Source organism: Ambystoma mexicanum, chromosome 12 (assembly GCF_040938575.1).
Source record: "Ambystoma mexicanum isolate Mex_15411 chromosome 12, UKY_AmexF1_1, whole genome shotgun sequence".
In the NCBI taxonomy this organism is placed as follows: Eukaryota; Metazoa; Chordata; class Amphibia; order Caudata; family Ambystomatidae; genus Ambystoma; species Ambystoma mexicanum.
In genome coordinates, this window is record NC_090936.1 from 651800138 (window position 1) to 651818036 (window position 17899).

Genomic DNA, 17899 nt, shown 5'->3' on the forward strand with positions numbered 1-17899 from the left:
AATCATCGATCTCTGGGTCATACTGCCCCCAGCCAATGACTGCCCTCTCCCTAAGCCCCTCCCCTGGCAGCCATCTTCAGATTTGGCGGCACATAAAGTGGCAGTACGACCAAGTGAAGAGACGCAGAGGGGTAGGAGGGAGGGTTTGCATGTGACTCCATGCCAGACCCATGCCGGAGAACAACAGTTACAGGTAAGTAACTTGTTCCTTCTCCAGCATGGGGTCTGGCATGGATTCACATGCTCATGAATATAAGAATACATAGCAGTATACACATGCACAACCACGGGAGGTGGCAAAGGCTCAACATTAAGCATTACATAAACTCAACATTAAGCACTATTACCTCCTCACCAGGCCCACCTTCAGGCGAACAGGTTGCGCAGCACTGCTTGGCTGACTCTGGACTCCTCCCTGGAATCCCGGTCGACGCAGTAGAATCTCGTGAAGATGTGCGTCGACCTCCACGTAGCAGCCCTGCAGATGTCCAGCAGGGGCACACCAGACAAGAATGCTGTGGTAGCAGCGATCGCTCTGGTCAAATGGGCTCTTGGACGGCCGGGCAACGGTTGGTTTGCCAACCGGTGACAATGCAAGATGCAGCCGGAGAGCCATCTTGAAATGGAAGCCTTCGAGAGAGCCTTCCCTTGGTTCACAGGTCCAAAGTTCACAAATAGCTGTGACGTCTTCCGAAAACTCTTCGTGCGGTCCACGTAGAACTTCAGCGCTCTAGCCACATCCAGCAAGTGCAAAGTCCTCTCGCCTGGCGACGGGAAGAAAACTGGTAACACCAAGGGCTCGTTGAGGTGGAAGTCTGACGGCACCTTGGGCATAAAGGAGGAGTGCGTCCTCAGCACCACCCTTGTGTCGTGAAAAGTCAAGTATGGAGGCTTGCAGGATAGGGCCTGGATCTCTCCCACTCGTCGTGCGGAGGTGATGGCCACAAGAAATGCTGTCTTCCACGACAGGAACTTCAACGGGCCTGAATGCAAAGGCTCGAATGGCGCCCCCATGAGCCTAGACAGCACCACGTTGAGTTCCCACACCGGGGGCAGGAGCCTTCACTGGCGGGAACGATCGGAACAGTCCCTTCATAAATTCCTTCACCAGGCGATGAGACCACAAGGACACCCGTCCCGTAGTTCTGGTGTATCGGGAGATCGCAGCCAGATGTATCTTGATGGAAGCGTGAGCTAGTCCAGCCTTGGCCAGCGACAGTAGGTACGGCAGTACTTGAGGGGCCGTAATCCGCAGAGGGTTAATCTTCTGTGCACGGCACCAGACAGATAACCTCTTCCACTTATGTCCGTAGCACTTGAGAGTTGAGGACGCCCTGGCCTTTGCAAGAACCTCTCTGCAGTCAGCCAGGATATCGTATCCTCCAAACTCTAGTGCTGCAGGAGCCAGGCCTGCAAGTTCAGAGACTCCAGGTCGTGAAGAAGGATGGCGCCTCCTTCTCTGGAAAGAAGATCTGCGTCTGTCGGCAGCTTGATCGGTGGGGACGCCGACAAGTCCAGAAGGTCCAGGAACCAGATCTGCCTCGGCCACGCCGGTGCGAAGAGGATCATCCTGCACCGGGACCGCTTGAGCTGGTTGATGAGTCGGAGCAGCAACGGCAACGCATATAGGAACAGACCGTCCCAGGGGAATGAGAAAGCATCGCCCATGCTCCTCGGTTGGGGAAACCTGCTGGCAAACCTCTGGCACTTGGAGTTCATCGCCGTCGCGAACTGGTCGATCTGGGGTTTGCCTCATCGCTGAAAGAGTCGGTCCACTTGATCCTGGCGTAGTTCCTACTCGTGGCACGAGCACAGCTCTCTGCTGAGTCGGCGATGGTGTTTTTTATCCCTGCCAGATGGAACGGCACCAGAAACATCCCTTGAGCAACTGCCCAATGCCACAGATCCTGGGCTTCCTTGGATACGGCCGGGGATCTGGTTCCGCCTTGCTTCCGGATGTAGAACATTGAGGTGGTGTTGTCGGTGAAGATCGTCACCACCTTGCCCTTGAGGGACGGAAGAAAGGACCCGAGGGCCCAGAACACTGCCCAGAGCTCCAGGATGTTGATGTAGAGCGGCTTCTCCTCCGGGAGCCAAAGGCATCTCGCGTGAAGATCTCCAATGTGCACTCCCCACCCCTCCAGGGAGGCATCCGTCGTCACAGTCGCCTGGTGGGCCGGGGTCTGAAAGTCTGTCGCTGCCGCTAGATGAGCACGGGTGCCCCACCACCGGATCGCTCGTCGGAAGGTCTCGTTGAGAGGGATCCTGTCCTTGAAGCTGCCAGTCGCTTGAATCCAGCGGGCGTCGAGGAACTCCTGTAGAGGGCGCATCCGAAGCCTGCAGAGGCACAAGAGATAAATGCAAGAGGACATCATCCCGAGGAGGGACATGATGGACCTCACTCTGGCCACGTCCGTGGCCAGCAGACGCTGCACCTTGCCTAGGGTGGCCTTTGTCCTTTCCTCCGACGGCGAGGCCAGACGCGCCACTGGGTCGAGGTTGGCTCCCAGAAACAGTGCGACGTGAGAGGGGACCAGGTGGGACTTGGGAAAGTTGATGGAGAACCCCAGGTCCGTGAGCAGCTGGACGGTCTTCGTTGTGTGTTCTACAGCGAGCTCCCTTGTCCTTGCGCGGATGAGCCAATCGTCCAGGTAGGGGTAGACGTGGATCCCCTGCAGGCGCAGCCGCGCCGCCACTGGAGCGAGGCACTTGGTGAAAACCCTGGGTCCCGACTTCAATCCGAACGGGAGGGCCTTGAACTGGTAGTGCCGCCTTTGGACCACGAACCTGAGGAACTTCCGGTGTCCTTTTAGAATGGGAATGTGAAAGTATGCATCCTCCAGATCCGACGACGAAAGGAAATCGCCCTCCTCCAGCTGTCCCAGCACGTGCTGGAGGGTGACCATCCGGAACTTCTGTGCCTTGATGTACTTGTTCAGTCGTCGCAGGTCCAGGATGGGTCGCCACCCTCCTGTCTTCTTTTTCACGAGGAAGTACCTGGTGTATACTCCGGAGCCCCGGAGCCTCTTTGGGACGAGCTCGATGGCACCTTTCTTGAGCATCGCCCTTACCTCCAACAGTAGTTGAGGAAATTGGTTTTCTTTCCTGGCCACGGGAGGAATGCGGGGGCACTTTTTTTTTTAGAAATTAGAGGGCATGCCCCTGGGCCAGGGCGTCCAAAACCCAACGTTCAGTGGAGATGGACTCACACACGCTGACTAACTTCGCCAGCCGGCCTCCCACCGGGGTGATTCGGTGGGGGCCCGACGCCACGGTCGGTTCAATTTTGCTTGGAGGACGCCTTGCCGCCTTGGCCTCCCTGGCGACGACGGCGGGATCCACCCGACTTGCCTCGTCCTCTATGGGCTTCCTGCGACGAGGAGCGGGCCGCTTGGCGGTACTTAGAGGAGCCAACGCCGAATCCCTTGGAGGCACCCTGCTTGCCTCCGGAGCTCCGAAAGGACGGCCTTCGTTGCTGGAGAACTCCTAGGGCCTTAGCTGTCTCCGTGTCCGCCTTGATGGCTTGGAGGGACTCCTCCACTGTTTTCCCAAACAGGTTGTTCCCGTCGAACGGCATGTCCAAAACCTTGGCTTGTACGTCCTGGCAGAAATCCGTCACCTTGAGCCACCCTCGTCGTCTGAGGCAAACGCCGTTGCCTAGCTGGCGGAAACCGGTGTCGGCAATGTCCGTTGCCACCGTTATGGCGTGGTCCGACGCCACCTCACCTTCCTGCAAGATCTCCAGGGCCTCAGCCCTCTTGTCGTCCATTAGGAAGTCCAACAGGGGGGCGATCTTGTACCATAACTCCCAGTCGTAGCGGGCCACGATCGCGAGGGTGCTGGCCGCCTTAATCGTTGTTGCCGCCAACGAGATAACTCGTCCCATTGCATCCAGCTTCTTTCCTTCGCTGTCCGGCGGGGAAGTTGACGTTAGAGGCCGATGCCCCTCCCGCTTTCTTCTTGGCCGCCGCTGAGACGACCGAGTCAGGGGTCGGTTGCGCCCTAAGGCACAAAGGGGCCGCGTCGGGGACACGGTACTACTTCTCGTACCGATCCCTCTTGGCAGGCGTCGTAGACTAGTTCTTGAGAAGGGTGAGACCCTCGTCCCAGATGTCATCCAACAGAGGCACGGCGAGGACTGTCTTCCTCTTGGCCTCACGCCGTTGGTAAAGGAAACCTTCCTCCTTCTCTTGGGGGCAGAGCTGAAAAAGCTCAGATGCCCTGGCGATCATAGTGTGGAAAGACCCAATCTCGTCGGGCGGGGAGGCCCGGGCTGGAGGCGATGGAAGCTCCGTCCCGTCGTCACCGCCATCGTTATCCGTACCCGTCGTGGCCGTGTCCATTCCTGTGTCATACCCAGGTACGGGGGACGTGGGCAAAGGCTGAGCAGGCCGCGAGGGCTGAAAAGGCAGGGTTGGATGGGTCCGTCTTCTCTTGTTTGGGGGACTTCCCGACGGGCCTGGTTCCGGCTCCTCCGTCGGTGGTAGGGGCAATCTCGTCCTTATCTCCGAACATAAGGATTGTATTGCCAACAAAATGGCCGCCAAGTTGTCCTGCGGCTCCGGAAGCGACGGTGGACTAGGAACCTTGCTCGTGCCGCCGCTCTCGTCGTCCTCTTCGTCGGGATCCCTCCCGTGGGACCGGGCCTCTTCGACGCCCTCGTCGAGGCCCTCCAAGACTTCAACCAGTTCCTCCTCGGAGGCTGTGTCCGTGTCCACAATGGCCACTGCCCCCCCTCTTTTTCCGCCGGGGTCTTCACGGGGGTCTTCTCGATGGGCCTGAAAGAGGATTCCCTCCGCGGTGGCAGGGAAACTCTGGGCCCCGAGGTCGCCTCCACTGGAGTAGCCTCCCCAGGTTGCGCCAGGGCCACTGCGACTTCCTCGATAGAGGCCTTAGCCGGGTGAATCAAGGCCTTCACCACCTTCTGCGGGCCTGTGGCCTTCACCTTGGGAGGGGGTCGGGGGGTCACCGCCTCGGTCCCCCTTGGCTGGATCCTTCGAGACCTAGGACTCTCCAGAAGCTTCGCCGGGTTCTCAGCTTTCCTCTTCACTGAGCCAGAGCGTTGGCTTGTGGTTGATGGTGCTGGAGAGGATGCGCCCTGCCTGGCAGCCGAGGAGCCCGACCGTTCGGCGCTCCCGGTGCCCGCGGACTCACAGTGCTTTGCCTTCTGTTGGGCCCCCGTTGCCGGGGTGCCCTCACAGGACTTAGAAGACCGCTCAGACTTCTTCTTCTTCTTCTCACCTGACAGGCTTTTTCCTTCCAGCCAGTTGGAGAGACGAAGATGTCGATCCTTGATGGTCCGTTCTGACATGTCCCCGCAAAACGCACAGTCCTTCTCCACGTGCGTTTTGTCCTCATGAAGGCAGTAGAGGCACTTCGAATGTTCGTCCTCTTTGAACACATTCTGCAGCTGGCATCCAGGGCAAACCCTGAACAGCTTTCCGGGCGTCGAGCTTCCTTTCTCCTGGGCCATGTCCGGGGGAAGGCCACAGAAACTTCTGGACTCCTCCAAGAAGCGTAACTCGACGAAAACTTCCCCCTTGAGGGGCGTAGAAAAATCCGAAACGGGTCCCCGTTGATCGGATGTAGACACGGTGGAGCTTGAGGCTCTATTTGACCGAAAAATGAGAAAATCTCTTTGAAAAGCGCGAAAACGCAGCAAAAAGCTCGAGAGCTAAACACGAGGACTCCCAACACTTGAGCATGCGGTAAAAATCTGAAGATGGCTGCCAGGGGGGGGGGGCTTAGGGAAAGGGCTGGGGGCAGTATGACCCAGAGATCAGTGATTGGTTACTACTAAGAAAGAGATCAGAAACGAAACTGATACTGATTTTTTCTTTACCGAGGATTCCCGGCCTGACGACGGGGAATATTCATGAGCATGTGAATCCATGCCAGACCCCATGCTGGAGAACTGCCCTTTTCGTGTTGAAAGAAGCCACTTTCGTTACCTGGGGGTGCAAATCACGATAGACTTGAATGAATATGTAGTCAGAAATCTACACCGAATTATAGACGGATTTACAGAAGAGGTTAAACATTGGGTTGCCCTACCATTAACCCTACTAGGGAGAGCAGCGTTATTCAAGATGATCACCTTGCCACGATTCCTGTATATCCTTGAAAATTCCCATCTACATGTCCCCACACGTGAATTTCACAGGATCCTTAGGAAACTCCTGTGGAGCAACAGACACCCGAGGCTAGCGCTTCATACCATGCAGCGGTCCATTTGGGAAGGGGGCATTGGACTACCACGCCTGCAGACATATTACTGGGCAAGCCAAATGGCAGTAATAAATGACATGCTGCATGGTGATGCAGCGCTACCTCACATCAGACCCGATACCGCAAGGAGAGTGAAGACAACCCAACTGGAGTCTCTATACCAGAAAACTAACACTACCACACCCAGAACTATGGTGTCCCACCTGACGTCGATATGGGCAGAAACACACAAATACATTAATTGGGACGGAAAATCACCCCAGCACAACCACTATGGACAAACAAAAACCTATCTGAATTGGATAAGCTCCCGAAATGGCAAAGCTGGATAGCAGCAGGGATAACAAAAGTGGGTGATGTGATTATGGAAGGGAGATTTGTACCCTTCGAGGACCTGTTGCCAAATTCAGCCTCCCCGATACAGAACGATACCATCATACTCTGTTAAACCATGCACTAAAGCGTCACCTCCCCGATCTGAGTAACATGGCAGATTGCAACCCCATAGAGAGAAACCTAGTTTTAGACCAGAAAGATGTCAAAATCACTTCTGTGATGTACAATGCCATTACCTCCTTCGCTACACCTGAACTAGTGAGTTTGAAGTCCAAGTGGGAAAGGGATGTGGGAGCGATCCTACCGGAAGACTGGATAACAATACTGATGTACCCAAGAGAAACAGCCATATCATCCAGACTATGCCTCATACAGCTCAAAATACTACATAGAATATACTACCAGAGGGTAGCACTCTATCGATGGGCAGAATCACAGACCCTAACTGTCTACGCTGTCACCAGGAAGAGGGCACCTTCTTCCACATACTATGGGACTGCTCTCGCATTTATTTATTTATTTATTTATTTATTTTAACATTTATAAAGCGCTCACACAGCCCGCAGGCATCGAGGCGCTGTTACAGGGATTGTTTGTTCTTAGTTGCGTAATTGTTTTTTTTTTTTCTCTTAGTTGCGTATTTATAATGCGCTTAAACACCCAGAGGTTTTTAAGCGCGGACCCGGGGATCGAACCTGTTGTTGCTTCGTGTCGTCCTGCTTCCAAGACGCGCACGCTGCCGCTGAGCTATCCTCCCGGGACATAAAACGATATTGGCAACAATGCTGTGATACACTAGCGCGGGTCCTGGGTTGTACTGTGCCTAGAGATCCTAAACTAATGCTTTTGGGTGTGGAGGACGAGGGATCAATGCCACGCTATGATGAATTGCTCTTTTCAACCTCTACAGCACTGATTAAAACGGAACATTGCCAAACTGTGGGGGGTCCAACATAACTCCAGAGGATGCACAATGGCTTAATGACGTGGACTCATGCATAGCAATGGAACGAAGAGTATATACGGCCAGAGGTTGCCCGGAGAAAGCCAATAAGGTATGGGGAAAGTGGGAGAACGCTCATTAAACTGCTGTAAACTTTATGCAAACTGCCTCAAAGTCGTGGATATGTAACACTGCCATTACTGTGTGCTGCTGAACCTTGGACCCAAGGGTTGTTTGAATGTTAAGTTTGGTGGACTCCCCGGAGTGAATTATTTATTTGTATTTGTTATGAAGAAAATCAATAAAATGTGATAAAAAAAATAGATCACATCTCTGCCTATTGCAGCAAAAAGTACTGATCAGGGTCTGCAGGTCCCTGTTTGAAAAGTGTCTAAGCTAGGGATGAAGACAGAGGATAAATTGGGGTTATGCGAAAGCAACGACTGATTCCCTCATATTTTGAGTGTGCGCACACTCACACACTTTTTGAATTGATATCCAACGGTGAACAAGACTCTTGGTCCGACAATGCCCACTCCACTGTAAGACTCAAGTTCTTCAATGCGCAGGTCAGCCTGCAGACACAACAGCCTTTGGGTGCTAAAGACATTTTTCTAAGGGCAGTCCAGGGGTCAATCCTACAACCACAAATCTCTGGGAAATCCAAAAGAGGTGAACTGGTTGAATAATAATTGGATTTTGCTTGTCATGAGAAGATTCCTTTTGCTCATTGCAAAGCCACCAGAAAAAAATGAAAACATTTGACAGTCATTTAAGAACACGCACATGTAACACTGGGCTATGAGAGATCTGTGTATATGTTTGCTCCCAGGGTCCAGTGACTCAAGGACTAACCATCTCTTGATCTTTCACCAATGTTGTCTTTCCTTTAGTTGTTCCCCTTCCTCATGTCCTGGTATTTTTCTGTTGACCACTTGTTGCTGGACTTTTGTACCTCTGCAAGGTTTCCCAAATGGAGGAGAATCGAATGAACTGGGCGTTTGCATTCTTATGCTTGGGTTTGGGCAATGGACTTGCAATGTACTGTTTATACATACAGACCTTTTCCACGTTAACCGGGATTTGTTTTAGTCTAAGGTTTCTGTGGCAAGATCTAGTAACATTATTAGGGGAAACATTACATGGTGTTGTGCTTCAGGTTACTGAGCCAGTAGAAAAAGAAAAAAAAACTGCCGACAAAGCAGCGCACAGCCAAAGGTATACATCTCAGTGCTCCATGGAAACCACACTTGGAGATGAAAAGTGAAGTACTCGTCATTGATAATGGCAATTGGAATATCAGCTAACAAGTGATGCACCTCTTGCCCAGATATGAAGAGTCTCTCTGAGTAACACTTGTGAATTTATTTTTCTTCCCATGGTGTTAGACCTAGGGAGAAACTTCTAACACCTCTCACCATAGTGCCACTGGATGAAAATGCTGTTCACTGCCCATGTGCAAGATTTTGCAAAGCCAAACGCATGGTGACATATGACAATTCACAGACCTGGTGTTGATTGATAATTGGTCTGCATTCTCGCTTGTGAAAAGTGAGCAGCTAAGGGAGGTAGTTTCGAATCTCACAGCCTACAATGCGGTTTTGAATTGCCTTTATTTTATTTTTCTGCTTTTGTTTAGCTGTTCAAAAGTAGTACATAAACAGACCTAGAAAACATGCAAGTCGAATCTTATGTATGCATGAGGCAGTAATTAGCCTCGTTGCTAGGTGGCTGAGGGGACCTGCCGCAGCCTGCACAACGGCACTGCACTGGATTAGATATATCGGACCAACAATAAAAGCACTTGACAACCAATGCAGTTTAAGTTCCCGCTCTAAAAACGATTACATTTTGCAATTACTACAGAATTTAAAAAACACTGCTCAATGTAAAAAAAAAAAGTATGAGAAAAATCTGTGCTTATAATTGGTCTTTAAGAGAAGAATTTATCTAATTTTACCAGTGGACTAGATGTTGAGTGGTGATCAACTTATTTATGATCATTCAGCATTATTTTTTATGTGTTTCAATTCTGTCAAATGTACACACTCTACAATATTACAAGTATAGCTACAGCAGAACAACAGGAAACAATTACAGAAAAACAGCAGACAGGTATTTTGCACCTAGATGCTCTTCAAGGCTGCTGGAAAAAAAAGAGTGCCCATTTGCACGTAACGGAGGAAAAAAAAACAGAGTAAATACGAACAATAAAGAATAAGGACATAAATAACACATACTGAGGGAATTCACTGGAGCCCCATGCTTACATCATAGAAGAGTGCAGGAGTTGGGTCCACCAACAATAATCATTTGATCTGGATCAAACAATACAGTATTCTAAGTAGTGACAAAAATATAGAAAGTAAAAAACTAAGGTTTGTGTAGCAGTTTCAAACATGGGGACCAGCTCACCGTGGGATTAACCGAGTTGATTCGGGAAGTCGGTGCAATTCAGGTAAGCCCCTCAATTAAACATGTGTGCACCAGGCAGGCGCTCATCCTTTGGTACAAAAACATTAGAAAGAATGACTGGGTCCTGAAATCCCATGTGCTTGAAACAATGGCCCTCATTACGACCCTGGCGGAAAGGGGTTTACGCCGGCGTAAACCATGGCGCCCCTTTCCGCCTGAGTACGAGTTCCCGTAGCGCCATGGTGATTTTTACGCCTGCTTTTTGCAGGCGGAAAAATCCATGGCGCTACGGGACTTGTTGTTAATTACGCCACCGTAATTTACGGTGGCGTAATTAACGCCTTCCCCACTCCCATTATACCCTATGGGGCAAAAATGGGAATGGGGAAGGGTAAATGGGGATTGGGGACTTACCGCCCCGCCAAGGTCGGAATGGGGCGGTAAGTCCGCCAACCCCCATGGCGGAGTTGGCAGCTTAGCGCCATGGACCATGGTGCTAATTGCACCATGGTTCTCCGCCAGGGTCGTAATGAGGGCCAATGTCTATGTTGCCCTCTCCCCACTGCTCAGTGCATCTATGTGGGTTTATGGCCCGTCTCCAGCATGTATCTGAGATGAATTAGGGCCAAAGTGGTGGGGAAATATGTCAGTGAAATAAAGGATTCGGACGAACAAAAGAGAATTCCAATATGTAAAAATCACTGTCGAGTACAGTAGTTTAAAGAGCTAGATTTAACAGTAACCATATGAAGAAAACTAGAAAGAAGATGCATCTTGGTTTAGCACATCTAAAAAGACATTATCAGAAAGAAAGCAGTAGGTCTCATAGCTTGACAAAGAACTTGCAGAGTTATAAAGCAGGCCTCTGCATGTCCAAATTGCAGTGATATTCAATTTTTGTTATATTGCCCCCCCCCCTCAAATGTTACTAAACGTTTGTTTTTGGACCCCACAAAGCTAGAACTGCTTATATATGCTACTATATATGCTACTAAAAGCAGTCAGAGTAATCCTTTCTTAAAGACCCTCTTCCTCCCCCAGACATCCTTTTGCTCCCCCCAGGGGTCAACCCCACAGTTTGAAGACCACTGCCATATTAACATGACTGCTACTGGACTTCTAATTCAGATTTTGTTTCCTTTATCCGATAGGTTGAATCTCGAGTTCTTGAATGTACCTTCAACCCAACGAAAAACATTGTGCAGAATATTAATACTAATCAGACAATTGATCTGTTGAGTCCATTTACATTTCCAAAAGTGCACAGACAGCAACGCAGCACTGGAACACTAATAAAAACACGATTAGGACTTTATATCAGACAACTGCCTCATCCCACTCATCCCAAAAGTTTTTAAAACAAAATCAACCGAGCATTTGAGGCGTACAAACTCTCAGCGGATCAGTCTGGGTAAATACCCTTTTCTTCTTCTGCAGATACCTAAAAACACGTGTTTCCAAAAATCATATTACACCACACTTGCAAAACAAATCCCTTGTCTACACCATCAAGCTTGATTTTCTGCTTCAATCATTTCATATTCTGTCATGCTTCAGTAGTTCGTTATTGTACTGTTCTAGCTGGTACATCTTAACCAGCCTGCAGAAGAATCAGGATTAAAACACTTGCATGAAAATCCCTTTTTCAGCAAAATATTTTTTCAAAATAAATTCAAAAAGTAAAGCATAACATTAAAAATGAATACCTAAATGGGTACCCAAACGATGCTGAAACAGTACGGGTTGATGGACAGGATACATTAAATGATGTTTTGCCACTGTAACCTCCACACGTTGCAAAGGAAAATATTGAGAATATCTAAAATTAGAAAAAATAAAAATTAATGATTATTAAAAATAGCAAAGTTAAATGAATTTTTTAAAAAAGGAATGTGAAAACTAAATTGTATAACTGTAAAAAACATAACAGTGGTGACACATTGCCAGTAAATTTAGATTTCCAAGCACCGTCCTTTTCCTTCAACTCTGTAACCAGTGGGAATGAATACCCTACATAATTGTACCTTTTTCTCCTTCTCACTGTACTGAATAGCCAGAGTATTAACAACATGAGGTAAATATTTAGGTAGTTGCCATACAAAGTACCTAGAATTATGAGATTAAAAAGAAAAGGATAATATAACTACATAAAATGGAAGAGACCCACAACTTCCAACCGACATTCCCACCCACTTGGTAGGGTGCAAATATGTTGCAAACCTACTTAACAGTACTACTTGTCAAGATTATGTTTGAATGGGTGCCCACTAAAGAGCACACAAAAACCCTTGCATGTGTGCCAAGCTCATTGGTACACTGTTGTTTGTCCAGCCGACATAGTAAAAAAAAAAAAAAAAGTGTTTTGGGAGGGATTTCAACTGAACGGACCCCTTCTTAAAGAAAGGGACCTACATGCATTACGGGGAAAGTATGCTTTATTTAGCATTTGTGGGTAACAATCTCAAACAATTAGAAAAAAGCCCCTTCCATATTGAGAAGTGGCTGAATAAAGACATGCACAGTGTTAGGGAGAATTCTCGGTAATGTGCCAATTCCTCTCTACCTTAGAGACCCGCAGCAACTTTGCTGGATTTTGAGGACTTGCATTTTTAACCTGGAGAGAGTGAAACCCTTTTTACCCCACTCTCTCATGTATTTCGATGTCATTTTGAACACTGATTCTTTTGGTTGTGGAGTCGGACACGCTCCATAGGCATAATCTTTTTACATTGTGTCACACAGCACCTCCAGTGCAGTGGCACAGGGAAGTCTTTTAGATTTCCCAAGATTTAAATACCTACTCTTGGATAAACTACTGTTTCCAAGAACAGTGAAGTGAAATTGACTTCACTTACATTGTAACTTTCTAGACCCAGGACACACTATCTTACAATAGGGTGCAGAGGGGTTACTTAGTATCCCCTTTGTCTAGCTTATCAAACCCTTTCCTCGATGAATGGCTGGTGGCAGTGGTTCACTTTTAACTACTGTGCTGTGCATTTACTGTGGGCTGCGTTCGCAGCTGCAGTAAAGCACCCAAGGATGCCATTTTTGTCAAAATGGCCTTAGACTGCTTTTTTCGTCCTTCTTGAGATTTACTCTGCGTACCAAACCAGGTTTGGTCCATTTGTTCAATTTCTCTTTGGCAGGATTCTGAGTGAAGCCCGCCTCTGGCTCCAGGATGTCTGGTGGGGGAAGGAAGCGAGTGAGGTGCTGAAACTCCCTGTGCTTAGTCTCCTAGGAGACAGGAAGGCACTCATAGGCGATTGGCCGGCTGGCTGTCCGCCAAGGACAGCGTCCCTGCTGGGTGACTGACAGCTAGGCTGGAATGAATGGGAGAAACCTGAATAAAAAGCAAGGCTTTTTGGCTTGGAAGGTAGAGTCGACCACTGGACGAAGGAATCCAAAGAAGAACTTGAAGAGAACGCCTGCTGTGACTCCTGGACCGTTGATTTGCCCGGTGAAGCCCTGCTGCTGTGCTGAAACTCCAATTTCGTTTCGACTAGAGAAGCCCTGCAAGGACGACTTCTCCCCTTGAGTTGGTGGGACCAATCAACTCCAAAGTAAGCCACTTGTACATCCTCTCGAAGCTGGTCGAATTTCCACTGCAGTCGCTGCTGGAACCGAATAACCAGGGAGAGGACCACCAGATCGTGTGCGTTGCTTTTAAGCTGGCCAAGAGCTCCACGAAGATCCTCCAGACTCCCAGGAAGCAGGACTGACCGAGCCTGAGCCACCTCAACAGAGTGCTGGACCCCAGATGCAAGGAAAGCCCATCCCGACAGCCAGGAACCGCTGTGTTGCTATTTGCAGTAGGCGCAGGAGCTGAAACACCAAGGTGCCAGTTGTTTGAAGATTGCCAGTTGCGGTCGGTGATCATCCCATTGACTGAAGACCAGGAACACCAGGATCTGCAGAGCTGCACAGGAACAGAAGTCATCTGCTGCACTTTTCTTCAACCTAAAGGTACAGTACAGTCTGAGAGAATTTACCTCTTGTTGCGTAACCTCACTTGTCCTCGTTGGAGACTTGTTTTGGTTGCATCTGTAGAGTTGCTAACAGCTTCTTTACCTCACAAGCCTAATCAGCTTGTGGCCCTACTTTGATTTCTTCTTTTCTACAAAGCCTTCTAAAACATTGTGCAAGACTTTCTACTTACCTGCAAGAAGTGCTTCAGTTCACCTTGACTTTTGCTAACTTAACATTGGCTGGCCTGGCTCCCTGAATGACTCTTCTCTCCACTGCTTACGTGTTGTGTCTTCCTTCCAATAAGGGGTTAACTGACTTTGCATTGGGGGTTATTTTGAAAGTACTTACCTGCTTAAGAATAATTGTGTGAATACGTGTCTATTCTGAAACCTCTCTTCTTTTGACACTCTTCAATAATATTGTAACAGTGATATATTAATGTCCCCACCACCCTAACTATTGAAGTCACCTGAGGGTGTCTGTGGCCCATCCCAAAAGGGTATTTGCTGATTTAGAAAACTAAGAGTGTGTATTATTGAAGTGCATTTGTGTGTTGCTTTATATTGCTCCCTTCTGAAGAAGGCTTACTCTAACTGACTGTTAAATACATTAATAATTGTTTAATCAAGAAACCTTGTGTGTAAGATTTTATTTCAATACTGGTCACTGTGAATCTCTGTGTAACTCCCCTACAGCTTACATTGACCCCTCTTGAGCTAAGCCTGGCTGCTCAACATGCTAACAACCTGTGTAGTACAGACTTATACCAAAGGTGGGTTCCTATTGCCAGGAGGTCAGCGTTGTTGTAGTGACTGTGCACCTAAAGGGTACTGCATACAATCTTGCCTAACACACAGTAAGGATCGGAGCGGTTGTAGATACAAATGATTGGGTCAATACCAATGCTCGACACTTGCGTCTATGGCAACTGTGGCATCATTCCCATAAAGTCTAGGAAAAAGGTTGGCACAATCCTGGCCATCATGAAGCTCCTGCTGAGGTGAAATTGCTTTAGCTTTACCAAGGCTAGGTCTAACAGGTAAAGAAAACATATCATGAGAAGTAGGCCTCAATTCCAAGGTACCTCCTGCAGCCCAAAGGCCACTGTACAGTGTGACAGTGCCAGAGATGTTGGTCAGGTGGAGATAGGGACCCCCCTCACCACCTGGGAATGAGGGCCACACCAGAGACAGTCCTTCCCCAGATGCGACTTGTGGGAGTAGGGCGAGCCCCAGTTCCTGCCCCTTCCTCCTGTGCCTGGTTGAAAAACAACAGTACCACTATCACCCCATGCTTACACAACCCCATTCTGGCCAGTGCCTCTCTTTTTGACTTGTAGAATCTATGCCTGCAGCAGTTGTACTGGAACAGCCGGCCAGCACACAAGGAGAGAACAAGCCGAGGGAACAAGAGGAAGAGCAAGCCATGCAGCAGCCTGGACAATGCAAACTGTTACATGACCAGCCTCAGTGAGAGCCTCACAGCGAGTCTGAACACAGAGGGCTCCAGACAAAACCACTCACCTGGGGACAACGACTTGCACCGGCACAATCCCAGTGAGAGCCAGGGCGTGAAGAACCGTCGGGTCTCAGATAAACAAAGGACTTTACAATCACCTGTAGGAATACTGCAGAGCAGCACCCTCACCAAGCCGCCATACATAAACCACCAGGGGACCCTCACATGAACTGTTCCCAGCTGCCATTGCTGGAGACCGGCAGTCCCACCGATGGAAAATGAGCCAGGTTGAAGACCCCTTTTGAATGTTTGCACAATTGAACACCTAACCAGGCAAAGGGGCAGTGAATGTTTGGCCATGGGAACCAACAGAGGAAGTTAGCCAATGGAAGCGGAAAGGGGAGGATAAAAGGGAGGACAGGAAATAGGAAGGGTGATGTCATGGAGGAGCAGGACCACCAAGAGATCAGGCTGAGGAAGGACAGATCATAGGAGCATGAAGGAGAACTGTTGAAGTGTGCAAGGTGAGGCAGGGTTCGCAATTGTTCAGAGTTATTTAGCTCCTGCTTCTAGGCTAGAAGAGCCTGGTGAGCTTGAAACCAGTAGCTTCCAGGAGCTACTTTTGGCTCCCCAGGCCATCTGGTGCTGTGTAATCAGGCGTATGTGGCATTAACTTTTAGTATTTGAGAATGTTAATAAGAAGAATTAGAACCCATCTGGTACACTTTTAAACATAATGGATCACACATAATGGCCAAAAAGCTAACGTGTCATGTGGAAGTTTGACTGGTGATGCGCTGCATACTCGCTCCTGGTTACCCAGTGATAATTTCTGCCTACTGGATAATGCTGACACACAGAAGCTGGTTTTAGCCCCTTCTAGTCAAATCTTAAAGTCTACCTCTGTGAGGTATTGATTGGTAGAGGAGAGAATAGTAGTGTGGAAAGGGGAGTAGTAGTGTTGGAAAGAGGGGCGGGAGTAGTAGGGAGTAAGATCAGAGGGAGACAGTAGATATGGGGAACACTAAGGTACAGAAGAGGAAGTGTAAGGTAGAGAGAAACAAGTTGGTCAGTACAGTAGGAAGAAGTAGAGTAGGAGGGGCTATGGGAGAGTGACAGACAGGCAGAGGAATAAGCAGGTGTGTAAGGGTAAAATCATGTGGGGCCTGAGTGTCTGAAATGTTATCAGCACAACATCGATACCAAAGTCATCTTGGGAACTTTACAGCAAGGATCACCTAGATCGTCCCGTCAGAGAGACTTGGATAGATAGGTACTCTACCATTAGGCATTCATTCTTAGAGTAGACAGATTTTAGCAAGTAGGGATTACCGATCTCTAGTGACCATCCAGGGGTTGAGGGACACCTTGGTCAAAGAGGTAACGCACGTCTCGAGATGAGATACAGAAGGACGGCCCTAAGAAAGCCCTATAAAAACCCTTGAACTGTATTTGAGAATTGGTGTGTTCTTGGACCATCTTTGACAACAGACTGAAAGTCCAAAAAAAAGACCACTGTATAGCTAGTATAAAAAACATTTACAAAAAAGAAATTTAAAAGATAAATAAATAATAAAATCACACTAGAAAGGGCCTTTGAGGGGGACGGGACACTCCACCAGAGATATGGGATGTGAGGAATCATCCTCTGAAGAAAGATGGGAGTATGCAGACTCTTTAAATCGAAGACTGCTCCTCCTGTGAGGAACAAGCCTTGTCCTAAGTCCTAAAATGGTGAAAGCGGTGTCTTTTTTTAAACCTTTGTGACAAGGTCTCCTCCCTGACCCAGAGGAGTGACAGTGGGATGGTCATAGGGCCCGGGTGCTACACCGAGGTAGTGGGTGCAGGCCTTGCAAGAGGTAAACAGGGAATCCCCACATCATCCTTACAGAGTCCTCAAGTTAGGCTATGACCCCCATGTTGTCTAAGGGGGGGCCCAAATCCCAAATACAAGACCTAGTATAGGAATGGGTACCGGCCAATTTAAGAAATCCAAACTAAAAAGAGCGCAGAAGCCAGTAGAGACTAATTATTCAATGTTCCATTCTGCAGCTGTGCCGAGTAAATATGAGGTTTCAGACATTGATTTTGATACTTTTTTCCCTTCAGCAGTGTGGCCGGAGAAATCACAGAACCGACGATTACTGTGGAACTGGTACAGTATTACACTACGCAGCATGTCGGTGAGATGGAACCCACTAGCAAAGTTTTGGCTGCTTTTTAATCAAATGAGTGGACAACAAAAACAGACCAAAAGAGTCTGGTTCTCATCATTGGCCTTTACTAGTAATGGTCCACTGCAGGGTTTTCTACTTTATTCTTTGATTCCCTCTTGGTTCAATATGCCCAAATATGTTTCCTCTTACTCCTCTGTTGCCTCAGAACACCTTTTAGTGTGGTTTCAAGGGCCTTTTGTACTATAGTTTGCTTCCATGGAGGTTGTTGTATTGGGCTCTAGCCCTTCCAAAGACTGCCCTTCATCTAGCAGGCTCTCCCGCTTGAGCTCCTTGAAGGGGAGTACGATAGCAACTACATCGGGCCCCCTCAGGT

General features: G+C 48.7%; 1 protein-coding gene across 1 annotated transcript in view; it reads right to left on the bottom strand.

Moving 5' to 3' along the window:
* SYPL1 (synaptophysin like 1) overlaps window positions 1-17899 on the bottom strand; it is a 432272-nt gene that overhangs the window by 342926 nt on the left and 71447 nt on the right. The window contains exon 3 of the mRNA XM_069629128.1: window positions 11629-11741. Within this exon, the coding sequence (XP_069485229.1) occupies window positions 11629-11741 (113 nt within the window). The remainder of the gene's footprint in view (window positions 1-11628; window positions 11742-17899) is intronic.